The 23718-nt window shown below is 40.2% G+C and overlaps 1 protein-coding gene across 4 annotated transcripts in view; it reads right to left on the reverse strand.

Moving 5' to 3' along the window:
* The window catches only part of LOC109398252 (putative sodium-coupled neutral amino acid transporter 10), a 629771-nt gene extending 619473 nt beyond the window's left edge, over positions 1 to 10298 (reverse strand). For 3 of the 4 annotated variants that reach the window (XR_009995593.1, XR_009995592.1, XR_009995594.1), the window contains exons 1-4: positions 9903 to 10298; positions 9321 to 9841; positions 3683 to 4511; positions 2851 to 3579 (exon numbers count right to left, since the gene is read on the reverse strand). Coding sequence is in view for 1 of the 4 variants with exons in the window: in XM_019670578.3 (XP_019526123.3) it covers positions 2653 to 3579; positions 3683 to 4511; positions 9321 to 9841; positions 9903 to 9989 (2364 nt within the window). In the remaining 3 variants the exon portion in view is untranslated. Of the gene's footprint in view, positions 1 to 1058; positions 3580 to 3682; positions 4512 to 9320; positions 9842 to 9902 lie in introns of those variants that run through there. The other variant, XM_019670578.3, reaches the window with a different exon arrangement.
* Positions 10299 to 23718: the final 13420 nt, after the last annotated feature.

Below are 23718 nucleotides of genomic sequence, written 5' to 3' on the forward strand. Positions count from 1 at the left end.
CCGAACTGCCTATAAGACAGTCCACGCCTAGGTCCGCTCTAATTTTTCATGCACTTCACCAGGATGATCAGGATGGTCTTCTTCAGGAGTAGTTTGCCAAGCGTATCCAACAGGCATATCGATCGTTAGGATGCTGAGTCTCCTGGCAGATCGCTTGGTTCTGGCAGCAACACTAGCTTCTGGATCTCCCAAATGCCTTAGAAGTAACTATCTGCCAAACATGTTTGAACCCTTAGCTATTGCTTACATTTATCGACATTTACTTCCAGCCCGTTGACGTACGGTGTAGATGGCCATGTGGTTAAACTGAGCTTCGGAAAGAGCCTGTCTACAATTATTTCAGCTTGTCAGGAAACATTTCAATTGGTGTCATTGGGCCCTGGATCACGACGCAATAAGCTTATCCCCAGGGATTGACGTTTGCTTCTCTACACAGCTCCTTGTCGTACCTGTTAGCCTAGGCTCAGTGCAATCTTTCTTTTGAGAGCGGCCATGGCCATGTGGAACATTACTTTGCGTTCCTCTCTCTTCGTATCAGATCTTGCTCTTTGAAGTCGTCTTCTGGCTCTAAGACAGGCAGCACGTAGAGTGCTGAGCGTTTCATTCCACCAGTATGCTGAACATCAGCAAGTATTCAGCTGAAGTTTCCTCGGCGTAGCCTACTCGAAGTGCTTCGACAAAGAGGTCCTTATCCAAATCCTGCTTGGGAAAGAGGAGATTCGTCGACCGACGACGCAGTAGTGGATCGACTTAAGATCACTGTATGTGTACTCCTCGCCAACTCTCCAGTTCATGCTTATGGTAATTCTGGTTAGTATCAAGAGTAGCATTAGAGCACTATGCTTTCGGGCTACTCACATTGGAGCTAGTGTTATAGAATGCTCTTAGGATTTCCTACAAGATTATTGCAAGGCCTTCAACCGTGCCTTCAACACCTCCAGGATTTCCTTTTAGAAAACCCACCCAATCTATTATTTCTTGTTTTATTTCTTTCGATTCATTGTCATGTTTCAAATAAGATGGAATTTCGGCACAAATAACATGTTTCCCTCACACCGTTACAGAGAAATAAATACTTAGGTACATTTATTACAGGGTGTCCATTCAAATTCAGTTTTCCGATTCCCGGATTTTTCCCGGGTATGGACTAACTTCCCGAGTATGTACGAACGCAAATTTTTGCGCTCCTCAGTGTATTTTTATATACAGTTTTAATTTGGTCTATAACTTGATACGAATCTTATACATTTCCTGATTTCATAAATTATGATTTAAAAAAAACTTACTAACTCTTTAATCACTGGTGTTAATTCCCCTTCTTACACGAAAGTTGGGATTAGAGTTAGTTGAAAAGGTCCTTTCTATAACAAGGAAATGGAATCTATATGAAAATATTATTATTGATGTCACTGTGTCTGATTTTTTCACGAAATTTTTGTTGTATATCATAAAAAAAATCGGTAGAAAAATATCGAAACGTTTTTGGTAAACCTGGTCTTTAGAAACAAATGTATCAATTATTTGCTACATTTTGTGAAAATCTCCATCCAACTTTTTGTTCTACTTGCATCGTTATTTTAAACAATTTACTTGCAGAATCCAAAATCTTTTGACACCGATTTTCTCCGAATTTTGAAGTAAAACGTTTGAGTTCTTCTCCAATATTAAATAATATCTTGAGGACATTCAACATTTTTTCCTTTAGGAAGTACTCCATGCAAACTCCATGGGTTCTGCCAAAAAAAAAATCATGAAAGTTGTACCTACAACTTCTTTTAAAATGCTTTGGCTAATATTGCCGTAAACATATCAGGGATTCTATTGTATACTCTTCCGGGGATCCTGGAAGCATACATTTTGAACATTTCTTCACAGATTCCATAGAAGATTCTTCTGTGGATTCTACTACTATTAAGGAAATCTGTAGGAAATTTCTTATGGGATCCTATCAGAGAGTCTTTCATGAGCAGTTTTTTTTTATTCGCTGTAATTTACAGTATTGTACTTACTCTTCAGAATTTTATTTGAATTTTACTTAAAGCTCCTCCAAAATTCTGTACAGAAACGGATAGGCACAATATCACTGTTTTTCAATAATTTTCTCCTTGACTTCAGCCAAAGGGATCAAATTTAAGGGACCTGGCAGAAATATATTAAGAGTTCCACAAAGAATGTCACCAGAATCCCTCCAGAAACTGACACATTTTTTTTCAAATGTGAAAATCTCTTCGCCGTAAGTAACTTCTGCAGGTTCACTGAGTTCGCCAGGAATTCCGATTCTCCTAACAAGACTCGAAAAGTCCACCGTGAAATCTTGCAAAAATCTGCAGAAATTGCAGAAATATTCTGATTTCTTTTACATGAATTTATCAAGATCCAACAGAAACTACTAAAATTCCTGAGAGGCTGCCTTTCTAAAAAAAAACATATTCAACCGGCAACTCTGTTAATGTTGCTATGTTGTTATGTAGCTATGTTGTCATTCTATTCAAGACTTGCTTGACACTTATGAAGTACATATAGACACCATGAAGATTTTTCCCGGTGCCTTTTACAATTTCCCGTGTTTTTCCCGTATTTTTCCCGGTGGTTTCGAATTCCCGGGTTTTTCCCGGTTTTCCCGTATTTCCCGGATGGATGGACACCCTGTTATTACTTAAACAGTTTCCCATCGTCCAGCATTACATCCCTCCTTATCATGTTTACAATTTTATCCTTGACCATGCCCAAATCGGCCTGCCCAAGCAGATCATTGTCCACGCTTCGTACTTTCTCACTCAATGCCACTGGTATTGATATCCGATCATTACTAGTCTTTTTACAATTGGCATCATCCGCCGTCAAACTTACCTCATTCTCAGCGATATTTCTCTTATTGCGCAACGAGAGTAGATCTCTCTTCGAGCCAGCATCGTCGCTTTCTTTGGCGGCATCGTCGGATTTGGCTGGTTTTGACTCTTCTGGCACGACCGGTTTCGGCGATTCCGGTTCTTTCTTCTGCTCCACCGGCAGCGGTGGAAGCGGTTCACCCTTCTCCTCTTCTTTATGATGATTTTCTAGGGGCGGTGGTTCCGTTTCATTGGTGGTTTCATTGTTTGCAACTTCGTCGACTGGCAACTTAATCTCTTGTGCATGATCGTCTTTCACCTCAACTTCCGGCTTTGCCGGTTCTGACTTTGTAGATTCGTTTGCTTTGGCATTTAGTTTTCCCTGTTCGGTAAGTAATCGAACGATGGGGTCTTTCTGAGCATCCGGAGAAGCTTCTTTAGCTGGTTCCGGTTTGACTTCATCATTTTCTTTGGACACTTTCTGGTCGATTTTCTCGACAATTTCGTCAAACTTTTTCAGCACCAACTGTTGGGTTTCCTCGTTTTTCTTCACGAGTTGTTCTTTGATGTTTTCAACTTGAGCTTCAAGCTCCTTTTTGGCGCTTTGCAACTCGATGATCTCCTTTTGTATTTGCTCCTTCTCCTCGACGGCGATTTCTTTCTCTTCTTTGAGAATCGCATCATGATCGATTATTTCCTCTTTTTTGTCCTTCTTTTGATCAAGCACGGGCGGATCTGGAGAAATGTCGGTCTATAAGGAAAAACGAGGATTTTAGAATGAATATAATGTATGGCAATGTAATCTCAAAGTTTCCTAATGCATAACTTTCTTAAATTTGTCAGAAGTAACGTACCTTTTCTTCCTTTTCTTTGATGATTGCTGGCTCTTCAATTTTAACAGGCTTAATCGTGACCGGTTCTTCAATTTTTGGAATAATCTTTTCCGTTACAATTGGCTCCTCTTTTCTCTCTTCTGGTAAAACCGGTAGTTTAGGTTTCAGTTCCTCAAACTTTCGATCTAAAGTTTCCTCTGGTTTCTCTACAATACCCACCGGATTGGGAAGAAGCTTGTCTTTTACAACATTCTCGTACTTTTTCTCTGGAACTCGATTCATAGCATCCAGATTGGCATAGGTACCAAGAATCATGATCAGAAAGCCAAATACGAGCATCACTTGGGCCAGCTGTTTCTCGGAGATGTTCGTTTTGCAGATATGCATGTAGCAAGCGGCTGGAATGATTATGCAGACGGCGACACCGATCGTGGACCCCACCAGCCCGATGACAACCTCTATAGAGGGCACCATCCAACCCAGCACCAGTGCGGTGCACACAATGGCCACTGTCAGCGGACGGAACTTGGATTCTGGAATGTACATGTGCGCGTCGGAGTGGGTTTTCTTGTACAGCAAAGAGTACAAGCTGACCCGACAGGGAAAGATCGCCAGCGGGAAACTGAATGCCACCGAAAGCACGAACCCGATCTTGATGATATCCGATACGTAGGAAGGCGAGAAGTTTACCAAGATGTTACCGGAAAATTGATGTCCATTGAAGGCTACGTAACCGAAGAATCCGATCAAAGCATAGATACAGGCACACAGGCTAGTGGATTTCTGGATCACTCGGCTCATCTTGTCTAGCGATGTTGTTGGCATAGTGGCGTACACCTCAAACAGTTGCCTGAAATACATGAGCCATGAATCAATGAAATACGGTCGTTGTTGTCGCCAATATGATACATAGTTAGGAGGCAGTTCATTAAATCGTAGAGATATAATTCATCGTCAAATGGATGAAGTGCTAGTAAACTGATAAGTTCGAAGTGAAGTTGTACTAAATCATGACGCAGATATTGTAGATGTCTCTCACGCGATCAATTGTCTCACTATTATGAAATTGCAATTTCTACAGAGACTCCATAGTTTACACGCTTCCGCGAAATAACCATGAATTTTGTTTTACTTAACTAATTATTATTATTTTTATTTATTCATAGTTTTACAAATTCATTAACTAATTATATTCAATTTCAACTGTTTGTACTTCAACCATTTACTCAGATAACGTAAATCTGCATTCATCTGTGAAACGGCATCCTCCAAATCTCTGGCTGCAATCGATATAACGGTATCATCAGCAAAAAGATAAATATCGCAAAATCGTAAAGGGCCAAACACAACGACAACGGCAAAACGGAACGGAACGGCAGGAACGGCAAGCACGGAATGTACTAAAACTGCCGTTGCCGTTGTGCCGTTCCGCTTTGCCGTTCCCAGCTCACAATGAGAACGGAAAAATCTTATGTAAATGAATGTTTGCTTGTTATTTATTTTGATTTGCTTGGTTTAAAAAATACAATCGCACAACTTCGCATTCTGGTATTCCTCCTGGAATTCATTTTGAGGTTTTTCCAGGTGATCTCTATGAGACATTCCTAGGAGTTCCTACTGGGATTCTTCCGAAAGTTCCTTCTGAGATTCCTCTAGAAGTTCCTTCAAAGATTCGTCCAGAAGTTCCTTCCAAGATTTCTCCAGAAGTTCCTTCTGGAATTCCTCCAGGAGTTCCTTCTAAGATTCCTTCAGGAGTTCATTCCCGAATTTCACCAGAAGCTCTTTCTGGGATTTCTCCAGAAGTTCCTTCTGGAATTTCTCCAGGAGTACCTTCTAAGACTCCTACAGGAGTTCCTTCCAGAATTCCTCCAGGAGTTCTTTCTGGGATTCCTCCAGGAGTTCCTTTTGGGATTCATTCAGGAGTTTCTTCCAGGAATCCTCCAGGAGTTCCGCCCGGGATTCCTCCAAGAGTTTCTTCCAGGATTCCTTCAGGAGTTCCTTCTGGGATTTCTCCTGGAGTTCCTTCCTGAATTCATGCAGGAATTCCTTCCGAGATGCCTCCAGGAGTACCTTCTGAGATTTCTCCAGGAGTTCCTTCCAGGGTTCCTCCTGGAGTTCCTTCCAGAATTATTCCAGGAGTTTTTTTGGGGATTTCACCAGGAGTTTATTCTGGAATTTCTCCCGGAGTTCCTTCCTAAATTCCTTCGGAAATGCCTTTCGAAATGCCTCCAGGATATTTCTTTCTGGGATTCCTCCAGATGTTCCTTTAGGAGTATCCTTTAGGATTCCTTCAGGAGTTCTTTCTGGGATTCCTCCAGGGGTACGTTCTGGGATTCCTCCGGGAGTTATTTCTGGGATTCCTTCAGAGTTCCTTTCGGGATTCATCCAGGAGTTCCTTCCGAAATTCCTCCAGAAGTGCCGTCCGGGATTTCTCCAGGATTTCCTTCTGAGTTTCCTTTAGAAGTCTTCTCCAAGATTCCTCCAAGAGTTCCTTCCAGAATTCCACCAGGAGCTCCTTCCAGAATTCCTCCAGGGTTTTTTTCTGGGATTTCTCCAGGAGCTCCTCCCGGAATTCTTCCAGGAGTTCCTTCTGGAATTTCTCTGAAAGTTTCTTCTGGGATTCCTCCAGGAGTTCCTTCTAAGATACATACAGGCGTTCCTTCCAGAATTCATCCAGGAGTTCCTTCCGAAATTCCTCCACGAGTGATTCAGAGATTCCTCCAGGAGTTCCTGTTGGGATTCATCCAAGAGTTTCTTCCAGGATTCCTCCAGGAGTTCCGTCCGGGATTTCTCCAGGGGTTTTTTTGGGATCTCTCCAGGAGTTCCTCTCGAAATTCTTCCAGGAGTTCTTTCTGGAATTTCTCCGGAAGTTTCTTCTGGGATTCCTCCAGGAGTTCCTTCTAAGATACCTACAAGTGTTTCTTCCAGAATTCCTCCAGGAGTTTCTTGCGGGATTCATCCAGGAGTTCCGAAATTCTTCCAGGAATTCCTTCTCGAGATTCCTCCATGAGATCCGTCCGGGATTTCTCCATGAGTTCCTTCTGAGTTTCCTTTAGAAATCTCCTCCGAGATTCCTCCACAAGTTCCTTCCAGAATTCCTCCAGGGGTTTTGTTCGGGGATTCAATTCAATTAAATTCACTTTATGAGATTTTCAGTCGTTGGCTGATTCATCTCATAGCACTATTGTTCGGGGATTCCTCCCGGAGTTTTTCCAGGAGTTCCTTTTGAAATTCTCTAGAATTTTTTCTGGGATTCCTCCAGGAGTTCCTTCTAAGATTCCTCCAGGAGTTCCACCTGGGATTTTTCCAGGAGTTCCTACTGAGATTCTTTTAGAATCGTTTACGAGGTTTCTCCAGAAATTTCTTCCGGGATTTTTCCAGAAGCTTTTTCTGTGATTCCCGCAGGAGTTCCTTTCGGGATTCTTCCAGGAGTTCCTTCCGTGATTCATCCAGGAGCTCCTTCCCGGATTCCTCCGGAAGTTCTTTCTGCGATTCCTACAGGATTTCCTTCCTGGGTTCCTCCAGGAGATCCTTCGAAGATTCGTCTAGGAATTCCTTCCGGTATTCCTCCAGTTGTTCCTTCAGAGATCCCCCCAGGAGTTTTTTCTGGGATTTCTTCTGGAGTTCCATCCTGAATTCCTGCAGGAATTTCTTCCGTGATTTATCCAGGAGTTCCTCCCAGGATTCCTCCAGAAGTTCTTTCCTAAATTCCTCCAGGAAATCTTTCCGAAATGCCTCCAGGAATTCCTTCCTGAATTCCTTTGGAATGTCCTTTCGAGATGCCTCTGGGAGTTCATTTTGGGAATTCTCCAGAAGTTTCTTCCGGGATTCTTCCGGGAGTTCCTTCTAGGATTCGTCCAGGAGTTCCTGAATTTCTTCCTAAATTCCTCCATTATTCCTGCCGAGTTGCCTCCAGGAGTTCCTTTTGAGATTCCTACAGGAGTTTCTTTCGAGATTCCTCCAGGAATTCTTTCCGGAATTCCTCAGAAGTTTCTTCCGGGGTTCCTCCGAAAGTGCCTGCTGGGATTCTTCCAGGAGTTCTTTCAGAAATTCCTCCAGGAGTTCCTCCTGGAGTTCCTTCCAGGGTTAGTCCAGGAGTTTTATCTGGGATTCCTCCAGGAGTTCCTTCTCCAATTTCTACAAGAGTTCCTTCTAAGATTCCTACAGGAGTCTTCCTGGGGAAGTTGTTTCCGAGTTTCCTCCATGAGTTTCTTCCGGGATTCATCCAGGAGCCCGTTCTGGGATTTCTTCAGGAGTCGTTTCCTGGATTACTCCAAGAGTTCTTTCCGGGATTTAACAAGGAGTTTCTTCTGGAATTTCTTCAGGAGTTCCTTCTGGGATTTCTGCAGGAGTTCCTTTTAGGGTTCTTCCAGGAATCCCTTCCAAGGTTCCTCCAGGAGTTCCATCTGGCAATTCTCCAGGAGTTCATCCAGTAGTTTCTCCTGGAATTCCTTCAGGAGTCTTTTCCAAGGTTCATCAAGGAGGAACTTCTGGGATTCATCCAGGAATTTCTCCAGAATTTCCTTCAGCAATTTCTCCAGTAGTTGCTCCAGAATTTTCCTTCAGAAGTTGCTTCTGGGATTCCTTCAGATATGCCTTCCGGGAATTCTTCAGAATTTCCTTCCAGGATTCGTTCCGCGATTCCATCAAGAATTCCTTCCGAATTTCTTCAAAAGTTCCTTCCAGTATTCCTTCCGGGATTCCTTCTGGGATTCCTTCCGGGATACCTTCAGGAACTCCTTCCGAGATTTCTTCAGAAATTCCTTCCGGGATCCAGAAAAGAATACTGGAAGGAATTGTTGAAGAAATTCGGAAGGAATTCCTGAAGGAATCCCGGAAGAAGTTCCTAGATGAATCCCGGAAGGAATTTCTTAAGAAATCCCGAAAGGAATTTGCTGAAGAAATCCCGGAAGCAATTGTTGAAGGAATCCAGGAAGGAATACTGGAAGGAATTGTTGAAGGAATTGTTGAAGGAATTCAGAAGGAATTGTTGAAGGAATTCAGAAGGAATCCCGGAAGGATTTCCTGGAGGAATCCCGGAAGGAATTTCTTAAGAAATCCTGAAAGAAATTTGCTGAAGAAATCCCGGAAGAAATTTGCTGAAGGAATCCTGGAAGGAATTCCTGAAGGAATCCCGGAAGCAGTTTCTAAAGGAATCCCGGAAGGAATTCCTGAAGGAATTGCTGAAGGAATCCAGAAAGGAATACTGGAAGGAATTGTTGAAGAAATTCGGAAGGAATTCCTGAAGGAATCCCGGAAAGAATTCCTGAAGGAATCCCGGAAGGAATTCCTGAAGGAATCCCGGAACGAATTCCTGAAGGAATCCCGGAACGAATTTCTGAAGGAATCCCGGAAGGAATTCCTGAAGGAATCCCGGAAGGAAATCCTGAAGGATTCCCGGAAGGAATCCCGGAAGGAATTCCTGAAGGAATCCCGGAAGGAATTCCTGAAGGAATCCCGGAAGGAATTCCCGAAGGAATCCCGTAAGGAATTTCTGAAGGAATTCGTGAAGAAATCCCGGAATGACCTACCCAATTGCTCTGGTAAGTTCCAAAATTTTATCTTATGTGTGCAACATGTTGATGGGACAACACTCTTCGGCTTTAATCGTTCAAGCAACTTTTTGAATAAGAAACAAAAACAATAGATTAAAACTTACATCTGACAGGACAACGCCATGCTTATGATGGGCAGGCACTGCAGAATGCCTTCCGTCTTCCACATATCCAACCGGTCGAACCATCCAGGTTTGCTGATCTGCTCGCTGGATTCGGCCATCACCTTCAGAATGAGGCAAACGTAAAATCCCAACGAAGCGGTGCAAACAGTGGACAGACTGTCCACGTTCCGCAGCAAACCCAACGGTATAATGCATACCGCCGTCACGACGATCATCACCCACGTCCTCAGGGTGCTGCTTTCGTTGATCGCAAGCATCTTGGCCGCAATCGGTGGTCCCAGATCGCCCACCACCACGAAGTAAGCGATGCAGGTACCCAAAAGGTATCCGACGACGCACAGCTCCACCAGTAGTTTCCCGCAGGAACCGAATGCGCAGAACGCAATCTGCTCGAAGTTTTTCCTCCGAGCTATGATCGCGGATTTGATCATATAGCTACAAACTAACTTTGTGATGTAGGTACTCAGCAGAAGCAGCACCAGCGAGAGTACAACTCCACACTGCAAAAGTTCAAGAATAACATGTTAATTTAAATTATTCACTATTCCGACGGATAGTTACCTTCTGGAAGCAGAACGGCATCGAGAGGATTCCGACGCCGATGATGCTGTTCATCAACGTCACCGTTTGGACGGAATTGCGTTCCATGATTTGTGCCACCGCTTTCACCTATAAAACGCTATCAAACTAAAAGTAAATAAAACTAAGCGAAGAATCGGCAGAACACCACCGCCGAAATCACATTTGGAGAGCTGTGATGTATTCGATTCGGTTCTTTATGACCACACCACCGGGAACAACGGAACTTTTATCAGCTGGCTGGCAGAGAAGCAACACGTACGCGAATCTGTTCGGTTCGGTCAGTCTTCGTGGAATGTTTGTTTTGCTTTTGTACTTCTTGGCGGTGTTGTCTTGATGTTTTTGTGCATCCCGATGTTTTCTAGCGCGACATGTGAAGAGAGCCAGAAGCTGCTGTCATTTTTGGATGAGCACGCTAAAAAATGTTTGAAAAAATGTTAATGCTGCAAAATAAAAATGAATATAAAACTATTAAAAAACTATCAAGCAATTTACGAGCGTTAATGGCCGCTACAATTAGGCTCAAATAGGGCACTGCATTGTTATGATTTTTTATGGGATTTTGATGTTTCTTGGCCTTGTTGTTCACAAAATTTCTGTAAGAGTGAAAGAGAGGGAGAGAGTTTCATGCAGTGCCCTATAGGGATAAGCCGATCTGACGATTGGCTTGTGTCGTTTGGTAGCTGGTCGATAAGTCTTATCGATCAGCTGCCAAACGTCAGATGGTAGGGATACAAAAAGTGAGCCTATGGACTTATCCACCGATGAACCGAATTCATCGCGGTCCAAGAATTTTGACACTAGAGCGGGGTCTGTTCCAATCAGAATCGTCCAATTCTGATTGGAAACGGCCCCGCTCTAGTGTCAAAATTCTCGGACCGCGATGAATTCGGTTCATCGGTGGATAAGTCCATAGTTGTGGCGGCCATTAGCGCTCGTAAATAAGGCAATCCATGACGACATGGACTTATCCACCGATGAACCGAATTCATCGCGGTCCGAGAATTTTGACACTAGAGCGGGGTCGTTTCCAATCAGAATCATTAAATTCTGATTGGAACGACCCCGCTCTAGTGTCAAATTTCTCGGACCGCGATGAATTCAGTTCATCGGTGGATAACTCCATGGACTTATCCACCGATGAACCAAATTCATCGCGGTCCGAGAATTTTGACACTAGAGCGGGGTCTGTTCCAATCAGAATCGTCCAATTCTGATTGTAACGGCCCCGCTCTAGTGTCAAAATTCTCGGACCGCGATGAATTCGGTTCATCGGTGGATAAGTCCATATCGCGATGGGGGTGACAGCTGCAATTGTAAACACAGTGTATGTGTAGCTTACCAAATTTTCGTCGAGTGTTCTCGGTGCTTAACCCTTATGTGGCCGGCAGGGTACCCGGGTACCCAGCACCCATTTAAAATACACGGTGTAGAAAAAAGCAAAAAGTTTGCCGGCCACATAACGGTTAATGAGTGTATTTGTTCGATTATCACTTTTTCGATTGAACAACAGATCAAAGTGATTATAATAGATCAGTACTGGAACGTTCCAATATTGAATATGTATTTATGTTTGTTGCACACCAATGCAAAATATTCGAAACATTTGCTAATTTTCGTTGCAATTTCAAAGTTGTACACAACTTTTTTTTTAAATAAATATTTACAACCTTTCATAAATCTGAATTTTGATCTTTCACAGCTTTGTGAAGATGTTTCACTCTCAGCGAGCACTTACTTACCAATTCCACGATGGCATAGTCGGTAAGGCATGCGACGGGTGATAAAAAGATCGCGAGTTCAAATCCCAAGTTGAGAAATTTTTCTGCTTGTGTGTTATAAATGCGTTTAGATGCGACAAATAAACATGATTGGACTATAATTACGCCTCGCACTTCAATTTGTTTTTATTTTCGCAGCAGGTTATTATAGCTGAACACAAGTTTAACATGACGCTGATATAACACATATTACTTCCTACTGTAAAGCCTGTATAGCACTTGCAGAAAAGATTGCTGAATAACATCGCCACTTTTGTTTGAATAACGCTCGATTACAAGCTGTGATAATGTTAAACTGTAATTCAATTAAATGTGGAATAAAAATGTCATTGCAATGTTGGTTAAATGAGTGATTTTTCCTTGGACTGTCAAAGGCTGTCAAAATCAGCTGATTTTAAACGTCTTCTCATTAGGCCTATTGCTTGATAGACCGCTGTTATGAGGGCCTCCTTCCCGTCGCACAATGGTCCAATTTTGAGAAAAAGCTGTCAGAAACTTAATTTTGAACATCCCTTAAATAGGTTTCTGTTAATCGATCATTCATCTCAGCGATCAGTCACCGTTTATTGTCTTTTAAATCAATTGAAAATCATGATTTTATATCTTTTTACAGCGCTAAAAGCTGCTGATGGAAAAATTGCTGATTTTTTTCTGATAAAGTACACAAGCAAGTTCAACCACTACAAAAGTCTAATAATTTAAGTAATTCAATGGCTTTCAGAAGATTATTCGTAAGTTCTTGTGTATATCAGGCACCTGCAATGGAAAAAGATATCAAAATAATACTTTTGGATTCAAAATTAACATCACATATTATTAGCACGAAAAATTCTTATACTTCAACTTCAAAGTGTCTTACAAATCGATCCCAGCTACTACCCGCGCAGATATTCGGTTTGAACGCTCGTCTAAGTATGCAGAATTGTTTAGGGAAAATTGCAGCTGCCAAGAGCTGCCAAAATATTAGCACCATTATGATATGTGTATAGCCAAATTTTATGAAAAACAACAATTTTGTTCGGGATTCGTTCGAAGAAATCGACAAATAATGAAAATACCATTAATATGCAATTGAGAGCTCAATAATGTTTCAGTATATTAATTTAGACTAAAACTATCAGACTACTATGATTAGGCAATTTTTGCCACGTACCTATTTTCAAATCTAGATCACTGTGCGTCGGTTACCATACACGCTATACATTTTTTTTTGTTTTTATTAACGAGATTTTTAACTCGAAGCTAGTTCGCCACCATGCACAAAGATTTGGGACTAATCCTTGCTTCTTAGACAATATTAATGCAATTCTCCAACGGTCGAGAGCTGTCTAACAGTTATTTTTTTTTTACTAAATACTTTATATCATACGATAAACTGTGCGATAAATTTACCCGAGTCTCCTAAAATGAAAGGTTAATTAGTAGTAAAATTTTAAAATAAAATCACAAACATTGATACAGTGCATCAAATTTTGATCCTGAAATGTCTTTAAACTTCTGGCTGATTAGCACAGAGAACTTAAACAGCAAAATTGATATTTAAATATCAAGGTCAAAATTTGATTTGGTAGATCTTTACACCGTAACGCACCATTCTAAGGTAATCTACCCATACGTTACGAGACCCCGAAAGTCAAAAACCCGAATATGACACTTTAGGCAGAAGAATACTACTTGATACTTGATGATGGGGTAAAACTCATAGCGGTGAGTCTACGTCGAATTAACCTTCCGTAATTCGCACGGTTACCCAGCTAACATTTTCAGCGCTATAAGCTTCAGTCATTTGCTTTCTGTTGTGTAACCATCGAGTAAAAGCAGTCAACGCTGAATAAAAGGAAAGCTAGTCAAATATAAATCGTAAGCTAATACACGACTGCAAAACAAGCATCATACAGCTACCAAACTCGGTTTTCAGAAATCCATTGCTTGTCACTGGGGCTGCCTTTACTCCACCGTATTCCGACTACGGGAGATTTCCCGGAAGATGTGAAAATTTGAACACATCGAATAGGAGTCCCCACTAACAAAACAGCTGCTACTATACAGTACAATTCGTTATACTGACAAATCCCCAAACCAGCAGCGCTTTAAAGGCCGTTATGCGATTTCATTACGGCTAGAAGCTGTAAGAAAGAAACTGTTGGTTTACCAACACGGCTTGTCGGATATAAACATTATTGTCAAAACAAACTTCAAGCTGGATATAGAGCTACTACACAAATTTTTTACAGCTATCCATGTATGTGCTAAGAAATTATTTGGGTTGCTTTTATTGCACTTTAATTCAATGCCGGAAGATTTGCCGGAAGATGTGCAAATCGAGTAAGAGTCACAGCCACTACAACAGCTGCTTTTATACAGTATGTTTTGTAATGTTGCCAAAACACAAAACAGCAGCGCTTCGTAGCCGTTTAAAGAACACTCTTTCAGCTAGAAGCTGTGAAGAAGAATCTGTTGGCGCAACCACACAGCTTGTTCAATGTAAACATTATTGCGTTTGACGTTTCACAAGCTTTTACAGCAAGATGAAGTTGGGTAAGGTTTCTTGTGGCACAATTATGAAGCTTTGTCTGGAGTAAAACAAAACGGGCTATTTTCTATGTTATTTATATATAGCAGTGAGGCAGCGAGGACATCATCGGGACCAGTGGATACGGAGATCGGGAGTTCGATTCCAAGTAGCGGCAAGTACTTTAATTATTCAATTTTAAAAGTGATAATTCCAGTTCCACATGCATTGCGTCACGGTATCCATAACCTAATTATATTTAATCGTTTAATTTGGGGATGCCGTAAAACTATTATTTAACAATTGCGAAAAGGCTGAAAAAGCGCCTTCTCAAGATGTTATTCAGTTAGTGGTTACATAGGAGCCGAGAAAAGAGCTATGACTAGGTGGCATAGAAGCTGATCGCACAGCATGTACAAGCTGATTAAGTTCGCCAGATTCATTGGTATAGGGCTTGCATAGAAGCTTCCGTCCATATGTACAACACAGTAACTCAGCATCAAGCCGTATTAAGGATGCTTTGTTGACGTTTACATTCACAATAAATGTTAGTTGGGATAGCCACCACCGTCAGCATCACGTTAATGTTTTATTAGAACGACTGCTTCACAGGAGAGCTTGATTGGGAATGACTTACTTTTCTACAACGATCGTACACGTCAAGTTATCACCGCCTACTACTTCAACACCCCCTCTCGATCGTTAGGTCATGTAGCTGCACTGCAACGATTCAACGAAACGTCGGTTCACGGATGGTAGCTGTTGGATCTCTTCAGCAGAGCGTTAATGATTAATCATAAATTTAATCATGATTAATGATTAATGATTAAGATTAATCAAAATCATTAATCATAATCACAAAAAATCTCATTTAATCATTAATCATTAATCTTAATCACTCCGTTCTTGCAATCTAATCAATAATCAGTAATCATAATCATAAGAAAAAAATATTAATCAATCATTAATCATTCATCACCAAAAATGATTCATCATATAAAATATATGATCCAATTTAAATTGGTTCAAATGCTGTTCTAAATAATATTATTTATGATTCTTTTTTCAAAAATCCCCCGGACAGAGTTACCTTTTACGTTTGAAACTTCAAAAACATGTTAAACAATAAATATATTTTAATCATTTCTAGTTTTTTGTGATTGATTAATCATGATTTTTAATCAATGAGCCATTTTTAATCATTAATCATAATCAATAATCACAAATAAACCCAATTTTAATCATTAATCATAATCTTTAATCATCCTAAAAATCAAATTAATCATTAATCATAATCAATAATCACCAAAATTGGAACTTTAATCATCAATGATTAATCATGATTAAAATTTTAGTTAATCATGAACGCTCTGCTCTTCAGTATGGTCGATGAAGCCTACCTGCGTTGCGAACCTCGGAAAGTACATGCTGATCACAACAAACCTCGTCAATTCTTCTTGTAGAATTTCTTTCGGTCCAGGTTCCTCTCGAATTCGATACCATTTCTCCATACCATTTCTCTGCTGACCGCCCGTGTCGATAACATCGTTTGCCGCATGGAATGATGATGCATCTGTAGAATCAGAGAAACCAGCAGCAAAGGGTATTCCAAGGGGTATTCCGAATCTAGTTGAGCGATTTGGGAACTTACCTAGAGGCACGCGCTCCCGTACGCTACGCCTCGTGTTTGACTCCAAGCAGTCGTCACGTTTTTTCTGCGAAGGGAGCGCCATAGGGGTTTCTTCTTTCTACCACCTTTCCAATTGATCCATCTCATTGATATCTTCAACGGACTGTTCATCAGAGTCTTCAATATCGCGTTTTCGAAGAATTTTCGGAATTTCTGCATCCCCTTCTGGTTTAGTTGGCCTTTTCCGTTTTTCTGTAAGAACTTCCTCTCAGATGCGCTTTACCAATTACTTCATCGTTGAGCTTGAACTGCGCACGTCGTCCAGAGAATAACAGGTCGATGCCGGCTTGCGCTAACTTCCTCATTGATAGCAAGTTCATTCGCAATTACGGAACGACGATCACATTCTTCATACGAAATTCAACGCCACTTTAAGATAAATCGGTGAACTCTCCAATGTACTCTGCTTTCAACAATACACCGACTTTGGCCACGTCTAGAAAGATTGGATCTTTCAGCTTCTGCACATCTTTCAGATAACTCACGTCGTTGATAAAATGGTTGCTGCTTCCCGAGTCCACGCAAAAACGTATTAATCCAGCATCCGACGAACTTTCAGCACGAGTTGCCATGAACGTAACTGCCTTTCTATTCGTCACTGAATAATTCTCACAGTCTCCAGATTCGTCCCTGCGGCAATCCTTCTTCAAATGTCCTGACCATCCGCAACGATGGTACTTACCCGCAAACTTCTTTGGCTCACGCTTCTTAGGTCCTTCTCAACTGCAAAAAGCTAACGTATGCGCGGACTTCCACGTAGACGAAGGCCCCTTCCTGGTTCTCTGCTGAATGTGGTTTTAGCTTGTCGTTCCTCCAGCATACGAGCTACGAGGCCAGCCCACCACAGTTTTTATACGCTTCACTATATTTGTCTCGTTCTATACTTGGTAAGGATGACAGAATAATTGTAGCCAGATTCAGAACACAGGTTCGAAACCTTACCATGATCCAATGCTACGCGCCAACCGATGCACAGTGGGGAAAAACCGACCCAAAAAGGCACCTAATTATTGCGGCTGATTGCGATCTTTGAAGCCCGACTTTTCCGAATGGAAAAATGTCAAGGAATCGATTGGTGATAGTTTCATTCACCGGAATTGAGTGTAAATGTCCATTTTGCCCCATTTTCCTCTGAAAAACACTGTTTTTCTGAATTAAATAATGGTTTCAACTGATTGCGGCTAACCAACCAGTTTTTTATTGATGTAGAATTGACAGGTGCATTCTATGGGGCATACCTCGATCTGTGTCTTTGACTGGAAGTGCCCATTTTGCCTCATTTTCCCCTAAAAATGTTGTTTTTCTGGATTAAAAAATAGTTTCAACTGATTGCAGCTAACCAACCATTTTTTTCTTGATGTAGAATTGACAGGAGCATTCTGTGGGACACACCTTGATTTGTGTCATTGACTGAAAGTGCCCATTTTGCCTCATTTTCCCCTACACGCAAAAACGCCTTCGCTCAAAAATGTGTTCGGCCTGCACATTTTTAGTAAACATCCATGCCGCACATGACTGTGTTGGAGACACACATTTTTTTAAATTGCTCGTACGCTCACATGAGCATGTATTTTGCAATAATTTCGACATGGCAACCTCACTGGGTTTATAAACCACCTTCAAATACCGAAAAATATTGATATTTTGCAAAAATGTGAGCGTACGAGCAATTTAAAAAAATGTGTGTTTCCAACACAGTCCCTGTGCGGCATGGGCGTTACTCAAAAATGAGAGCTTTTGTTTTAGAGAGTAAAATACTGTTTTTTTCTGAATTAAAAATTAGTTTCAACTGATTGTTGCTTAACTACAATTTTTTCTTGATGTAGAATTGACAGGTACATTTCATGAGGCACAACTCGACCCGTATCATTGACTGGAGGTGCTCACATTGCCCCATTTTCCCCTAAAAATACTGTTTTTCTGGATTAAATAATAGTTTTCACTGATTGCGGCTAACCAATCATTTTCAATCTGATTTAGTATTAACCGGCGCATACTTTGGGACGCACCTTGATCTGTGTCTTTGACTGGAAGTACCCATTTTGCCCCATTTTTCCCTAAAAATACTATTTTTCTGAATTAAACAATTGTATCAACTGATTGCGGCTAACCAATCGATGTTTACTTGATGTAGAATTAATCGGCGCATATTTTGGGGCTCAGCTCGTTCTATGTCTTTGGGTGGTGGTGCCTATTTTTCTCCATTTTCACCTAAACTACGGGTTTTCTGGATTTAAAAATAGTTTGCAACTAACCAATATTTTTTTCTGAAATAGAATCGATCTACGCATATTATGGGATACACCTCGTGCTATGCGATAGTCTAAAATTGCCAGTTTTACCCCATTTTCCCCTAAAAATACTGTTTTTCTGGGTTAAAAAGTTCGTTCCAACTAACTAAAACAGTGTTTTAGGGGAAAATAGGACAATATGACCACCTCCAATCAATGACACAAAGTTTGTTTGACAATATGCACTGATAAATTCTACATGAGAATAAACTTGTATTGTTAGCTTAAATTAGTTGGAATTGTTTCTCAAATGAGAAAAACAGTGTTTTAGGGGGGAAAGGGGTAAAATGGGTACTTCTAGTCAATGACTCAAAACAAGTTGTGCCTCATATAATGCATCGATTAATTTCACATGAGGAAAAAAATTGCTTGGTTAACCGCAATTAGTTGGAACTAATTAGGCGAAAATGGGGCGAAACGGGCAATTTCAGACTAACGCATAGCGCGAGGTGTATCCCATAGTATGCATAGGTCGATTCTACATCAGGGAAAAAAATATTGATTAGCTGCAATCAATTGAAACTATTTTTAAATCCAGAAAATCCGTAGTTTAGGGGAAAATGGAGCAAAATGGGCACCACCACCCAAAGACGCAGAACGAGATGCACCCTAAAATATGCGCCGCTTAATTCTACATCAAGTAGAAATTGATTGATTAGCCGCAATCAATTGATACAATTGTTTAATTCAGAAAAATAGTATTTTTAGGGGAAAATAAGGCAAAATGGGTACTTCCAGTCAATGACACAGATAAAGGTGTGCCCCAAATTATGCGCAGGTTGATTCTACATAAGGTAAAAAGTGGTAGGTTAGCCGCAATCAGTTAAAACTATTTTTTAATCCAGAAAAACAGTATTTTTAGGGGAAAATAGGTAAAAATGGGCACTTCCAATCAATGACACGGATCGAGGTGAGCCTCATGAAATGTACCTGTCAATTCTACATCAAGAAAAAATGGTAAGTATGCAGCAATCAGTTGATACTAATTTTTAATTCAGAAAAAACAGTATTTTTAGGGGAAGATGAGGCAAAATGGGCACTTCCAGTCAATGACATATATCGAGGTGCACCCCAAAGTATGCGTCGGTTAATTTTACATCAGGTAAAAATTGGTTGGTTAGCCGCAATCAGTTGAAACCATTTTTTTTTCATTCAGAAAAACAGTATTTTAGGGAAAAATGAGGCAAAATGGGCACTTTCAGTCAATGACACAAATCAAGGTGTGTCCCATAGAATGCTCCTGTCAATTCTACATCAAGAAAAAAAAAATGGTTGGTTAGCCGCAATCAGTTGAAACTATTTTTTAATCCAGAAAAACAATATTTTTAGGGGAAAATGAGGCAAAATGGGCACTTCCAGTCAAAGACACAGATCGAGGTATGCCCCATAGAATGCACCTGTCAATTTCACATCAATAAAAAATTGGTTGGTTAGCCGCAATCAGTTTTTTTTTTTTTTTTTTTTTTTTTGATATAATAAATTTAAATTAGTTCATACTTGGATTACAATATTCATACATTTAAATCCTAAATATCCTAACTCTGGTTAATAAATATTCAGATTGCGTCCGAACTCTTCAACAAAAATTTTCCGGTTATTCCACCTATGTTCCCTCAACTGTTTCTTAAAAATATACAAACTGGGTACTGGTCCCGCCAAATTGAAAGACATCACTCGAACCGCCAACCACAATGCAGCCTTCTGTTTTGTGAACTCAAACATAACTTTCGTGAAAGAAGCTCTTCCATATCATTTATTTTCACTCCCATTCGCGCCCGAATGACCTGACTACACCACTGCCACAACGTTTTGGCATTTGGACAAACTTTAAGTCTATGATACACATCATCAACACCTCCACAACTATCACAAAAACGTGCAGTTCTTCGAACATTGTAAGCAGCTAGCTTTTCTCCTGTAGCTATCAAATTGTTTGCAAAGCAGAACAGTTTCGACCGATCACCCAAAGAAATAAAACTTTGATTTAAATTTTCCCACAAGGTCAACCAATCAATATCTATTTGTTCTTCAATTTTAGGAACACAATTATTCCTATCTACAAAATAATCGTATAAAAGTTTCGTTGAAGTTAATTGAAATCTTGATTCAATTTCAGTTGCGATTGAAATCCATTCTCTTGCATTTTTCGTCAATCTCTGTGGGATTCTGAATTCTAATAAATAGCTTTCCTTAATGAAATCTCCATCTGTACCCTCGTTATAGAGCAAGTTTTTGATAAATAGTGCCTTCATTTTTGCCTCTGGGTCAACAAGCTTTAATCCTCCTTTAAAGTAGTCTAAATAAAGTTGATTCCTTTCTACTCTGAAAATCATACCGTTCCAAATAAAATATCCACACAACTTCCTAATCTCTGCAATATGTCTACTCAGCGGTGGAAAAACTTGTGCAACATACCAAAGCTTGGACAGGATAAATGTATTCAATACTATACACCTTTCGTAAAGGTTCAAATTTCTGACTTTGTGTTTCTGGAGAGTTCCTTTAATGTTCGTGATCACCGAATCGTAGTTAGCAACTACAGTAAGATACCAGCTTTTGCAAAAATGTACTCCTAAAATCTTCATATTATCTACTTCTTTTATCTTCTGCGGCCCTAGCTTAGCTTTGTTAATGCGCATGTACAATGACTTTTCAAAATTTATTTTTATTCTTGCATACTTGGAGTAGCACTCAACAATTGCTAACAGTAAATCAAATTCTTCTTCTGACCGAACTATAACATTAAAATCATCAGCGAAGACAATCACCCTAATAAATTTATCATATACCCAAAATCCTTGCAAACTATCTGCTATTTTTCTGACTAGTGGCTCTATGTAAAGAACAAATAAAATCATGCTCAAGGGACAGCCCTGTCTCACTGACCTTGAGATTCTAAAAGATTCCGTGAGGAACCCATTTACCAAAATACGAGAAACAGCTACGTCGTAAAGGCTCCTAATACAATTGACTAACGTGGGGGGAAATCCAAACTTGTCCAACACCTTCCATAAATACTCGTGGTCTACCCTATCAAAAGCTTTGTTTAAATCGATACTCACCAAACAACATTTAAACTTTTTGTTCTCACAAGATCTTGTTAATATTTTCCTGAGGTCTTTAAGATTATCAACACAAGACTTTTTCTGGAGGCACGCTGTCTGTCCGGATCCAACTATTTTATGCATTTTCTTTTGAATTGTTTCCGCTAAAATTTTTGTGAACAGTTTGTAGTCGCAGTTTAACATAGAAATCGGTCGGTAGTTATCTAAGGATAATTTTTTGTTGCTATTTTTCGGAACCAGCGTGATCACTCCATCCGAGAAGCCTTTCGGTGGCAAAAAGGCACCAGAGAGATATGCGTTGAAAATCTCTAACATTTCTATTTTAATAACCTCAAAATTTTGTAAATAAAATTCATAGGTTAAGCCATCCGGTCCAGGCGATTTTTTCTTTTTAGCTAACTCTAGGACACCTCTCAATTCCTCTACAGTAATTGGTGATATTAACTGTTCTCTATCATTCTCGTCCAAACTATTTGTAAGGTGAATCATGGAATCAACCATCTCTTCCTGATCCAGTGATACGGGATCCTTCCTAAACTGGTTTGCATAATGATCATAGACTTTTTTCTAAGTTGTACAGAATCATTGATAATCACGTTACCTTCTTCTAATTTTAATATACTGTTCCTTTCCTGACGTTTTATCTGTGCTGCAATTTGAAAGACATTGATTATTTCGCCCTGTATCAGGTTTTGATTGTTAAATGTATTACCTAAATGGTTCAGCCTTGCAGTTTCAATTTCGATTATTCGGGATTTTATCACTTTTATGTCTAAATATGTATCTTCGCCTTTATTTCTTTTCTCCATATATTCTCTCATTTTTCCATAAAAATATTGCTTCTCTTTTGCTATTTCGCTTGTCAGCTTCCAACTTTTTGTTTTATAAAATTGTTTACATTTTTGCTTAAAAACTTCATTCCACCATCTGTTTTTATTTAAATTATATACTTGTCTTAGCTTCCATGATATGCACTCTTCTGAAAACTGTTCTGTGATGCTATCATCTTTTAAAATTGTAGAATTAATTTTCCAGTAACCACGTCCACGACTCGTTATCATACTGGGGTCCACTTTGATTTTCAGAACAATGCCACAGTGATCGGAAAACGCAATCGCCTCTGTTTTGAAATCAAGAATATTATCGATAAAACCATGGGGTATATAAAATCGGTCCAATCGAGAAGCAGAGCTCAATCTATGGAAAGTAAACTGGTGCTTTTTTAATTCCCACGCAACATCCTTCCACCCAAAAGCTTCAATTAGTTGTCGCAACCCGGCAGAATAGTTTTTAGAATCACCTATGCAATCAGAACCATTAATAATACAGTTGAAATCCCCACCCACAATGTTCGTAGAAACGTTTGCCTTAGCTAAATGCGTTGTCAGGTCATTCAGAAACAAGTTATCCCTCTCTTTTCTGCGGTTCGATCCCGAGTGAGCATACACATTCACGAAGTTTATGTTTTCAATCACAATCGATGTTACTCTGCCGTTCAAACTGAATAAAGGTTGACTAGATTCAAAAGAATTTCGCACCAAAATGGCTGTTCCAGATTCCCGTTCACTGATATTGACAAAAGGTAAAAACGATGGAATAAACGAAAAATTTGAGTAAACTACTTCTTGTAAGAAAATAACATCCAAATCATTGTTGAAAATGAAATCTTTTAAAAGATTCTTGTTGACTAAATTCGTACTGCTATTGAGGTTCACGCTAGCTACTCTCATCACATGATTCATCATAATTTTATACATATAAAAAATAAAAAAAGATAAAAAAACGCTAATTGAATTCAACCCCTAACCACCCTATACTTCCCTAGTTCCCCATATCTATAACCCACCCAGACAAAAATCGACACTCATAATAACCCATTTCACACGAAGCTCTCCTCTACTTCCTCTCACTGATGTCTACTCTAGCTACTTCCGTTACTACGGGCTCGCCCCCCGCAGCAGTTATCACCTCTCTGTCACTCAATTTTCTTTGCTTCGATTTGCTACGAGTAATACGATCGAGTGTTTCACTCAACGTACCTACCTTCGTCCCAGATTGCTCTTTTCGTTCACGATGAACCCTTTCGGATGGTGATTCATCCGAATCCGAAGTTCCTTCTTTTTCCGTTGACTTCTGATGCTTCCGTCCTCTTTTACCCGTAACCTTGATGAATCCGTTGTCCCCCATATCCACATCAACATTCGAGTCGACGCCGCCGCTGCACTCCTCCTCGTGTTCCGCTGCTGCGTCTACTACGTGTTCCATTTGGTTACCAGTAGTTGTTTCGTCCTCACCAATACCGCTGTTCTCGCTATGCTGCGTTGCAGCTTCTCCATTGTGACTATCCTGACCCGATTGCGCTTTCGCTGTATTCGATCGTTTCGGTGGACCTTGACCGAGTCTAATCATGCCGTCCTTTTCGCTGTTACTAGATTTAGTTTGCTGCTGCTTCAACCACC

The sequence above is a fragment of the Aedes albopictus genome, chromosome 3 (assembly GCF_035046485.1).
Source record: "Aedes albopictus strain Foshan chromosome 3, AalbF5, whole genome shotgun sequence".
In the NCBI taxonomy this organism is placed as follows: domain Eukaryota; kingdom Metazoa; phylum Arthropoda; class Insecta; order Diptera; family Culicidae; genus Aedes; species Aedes albopictus.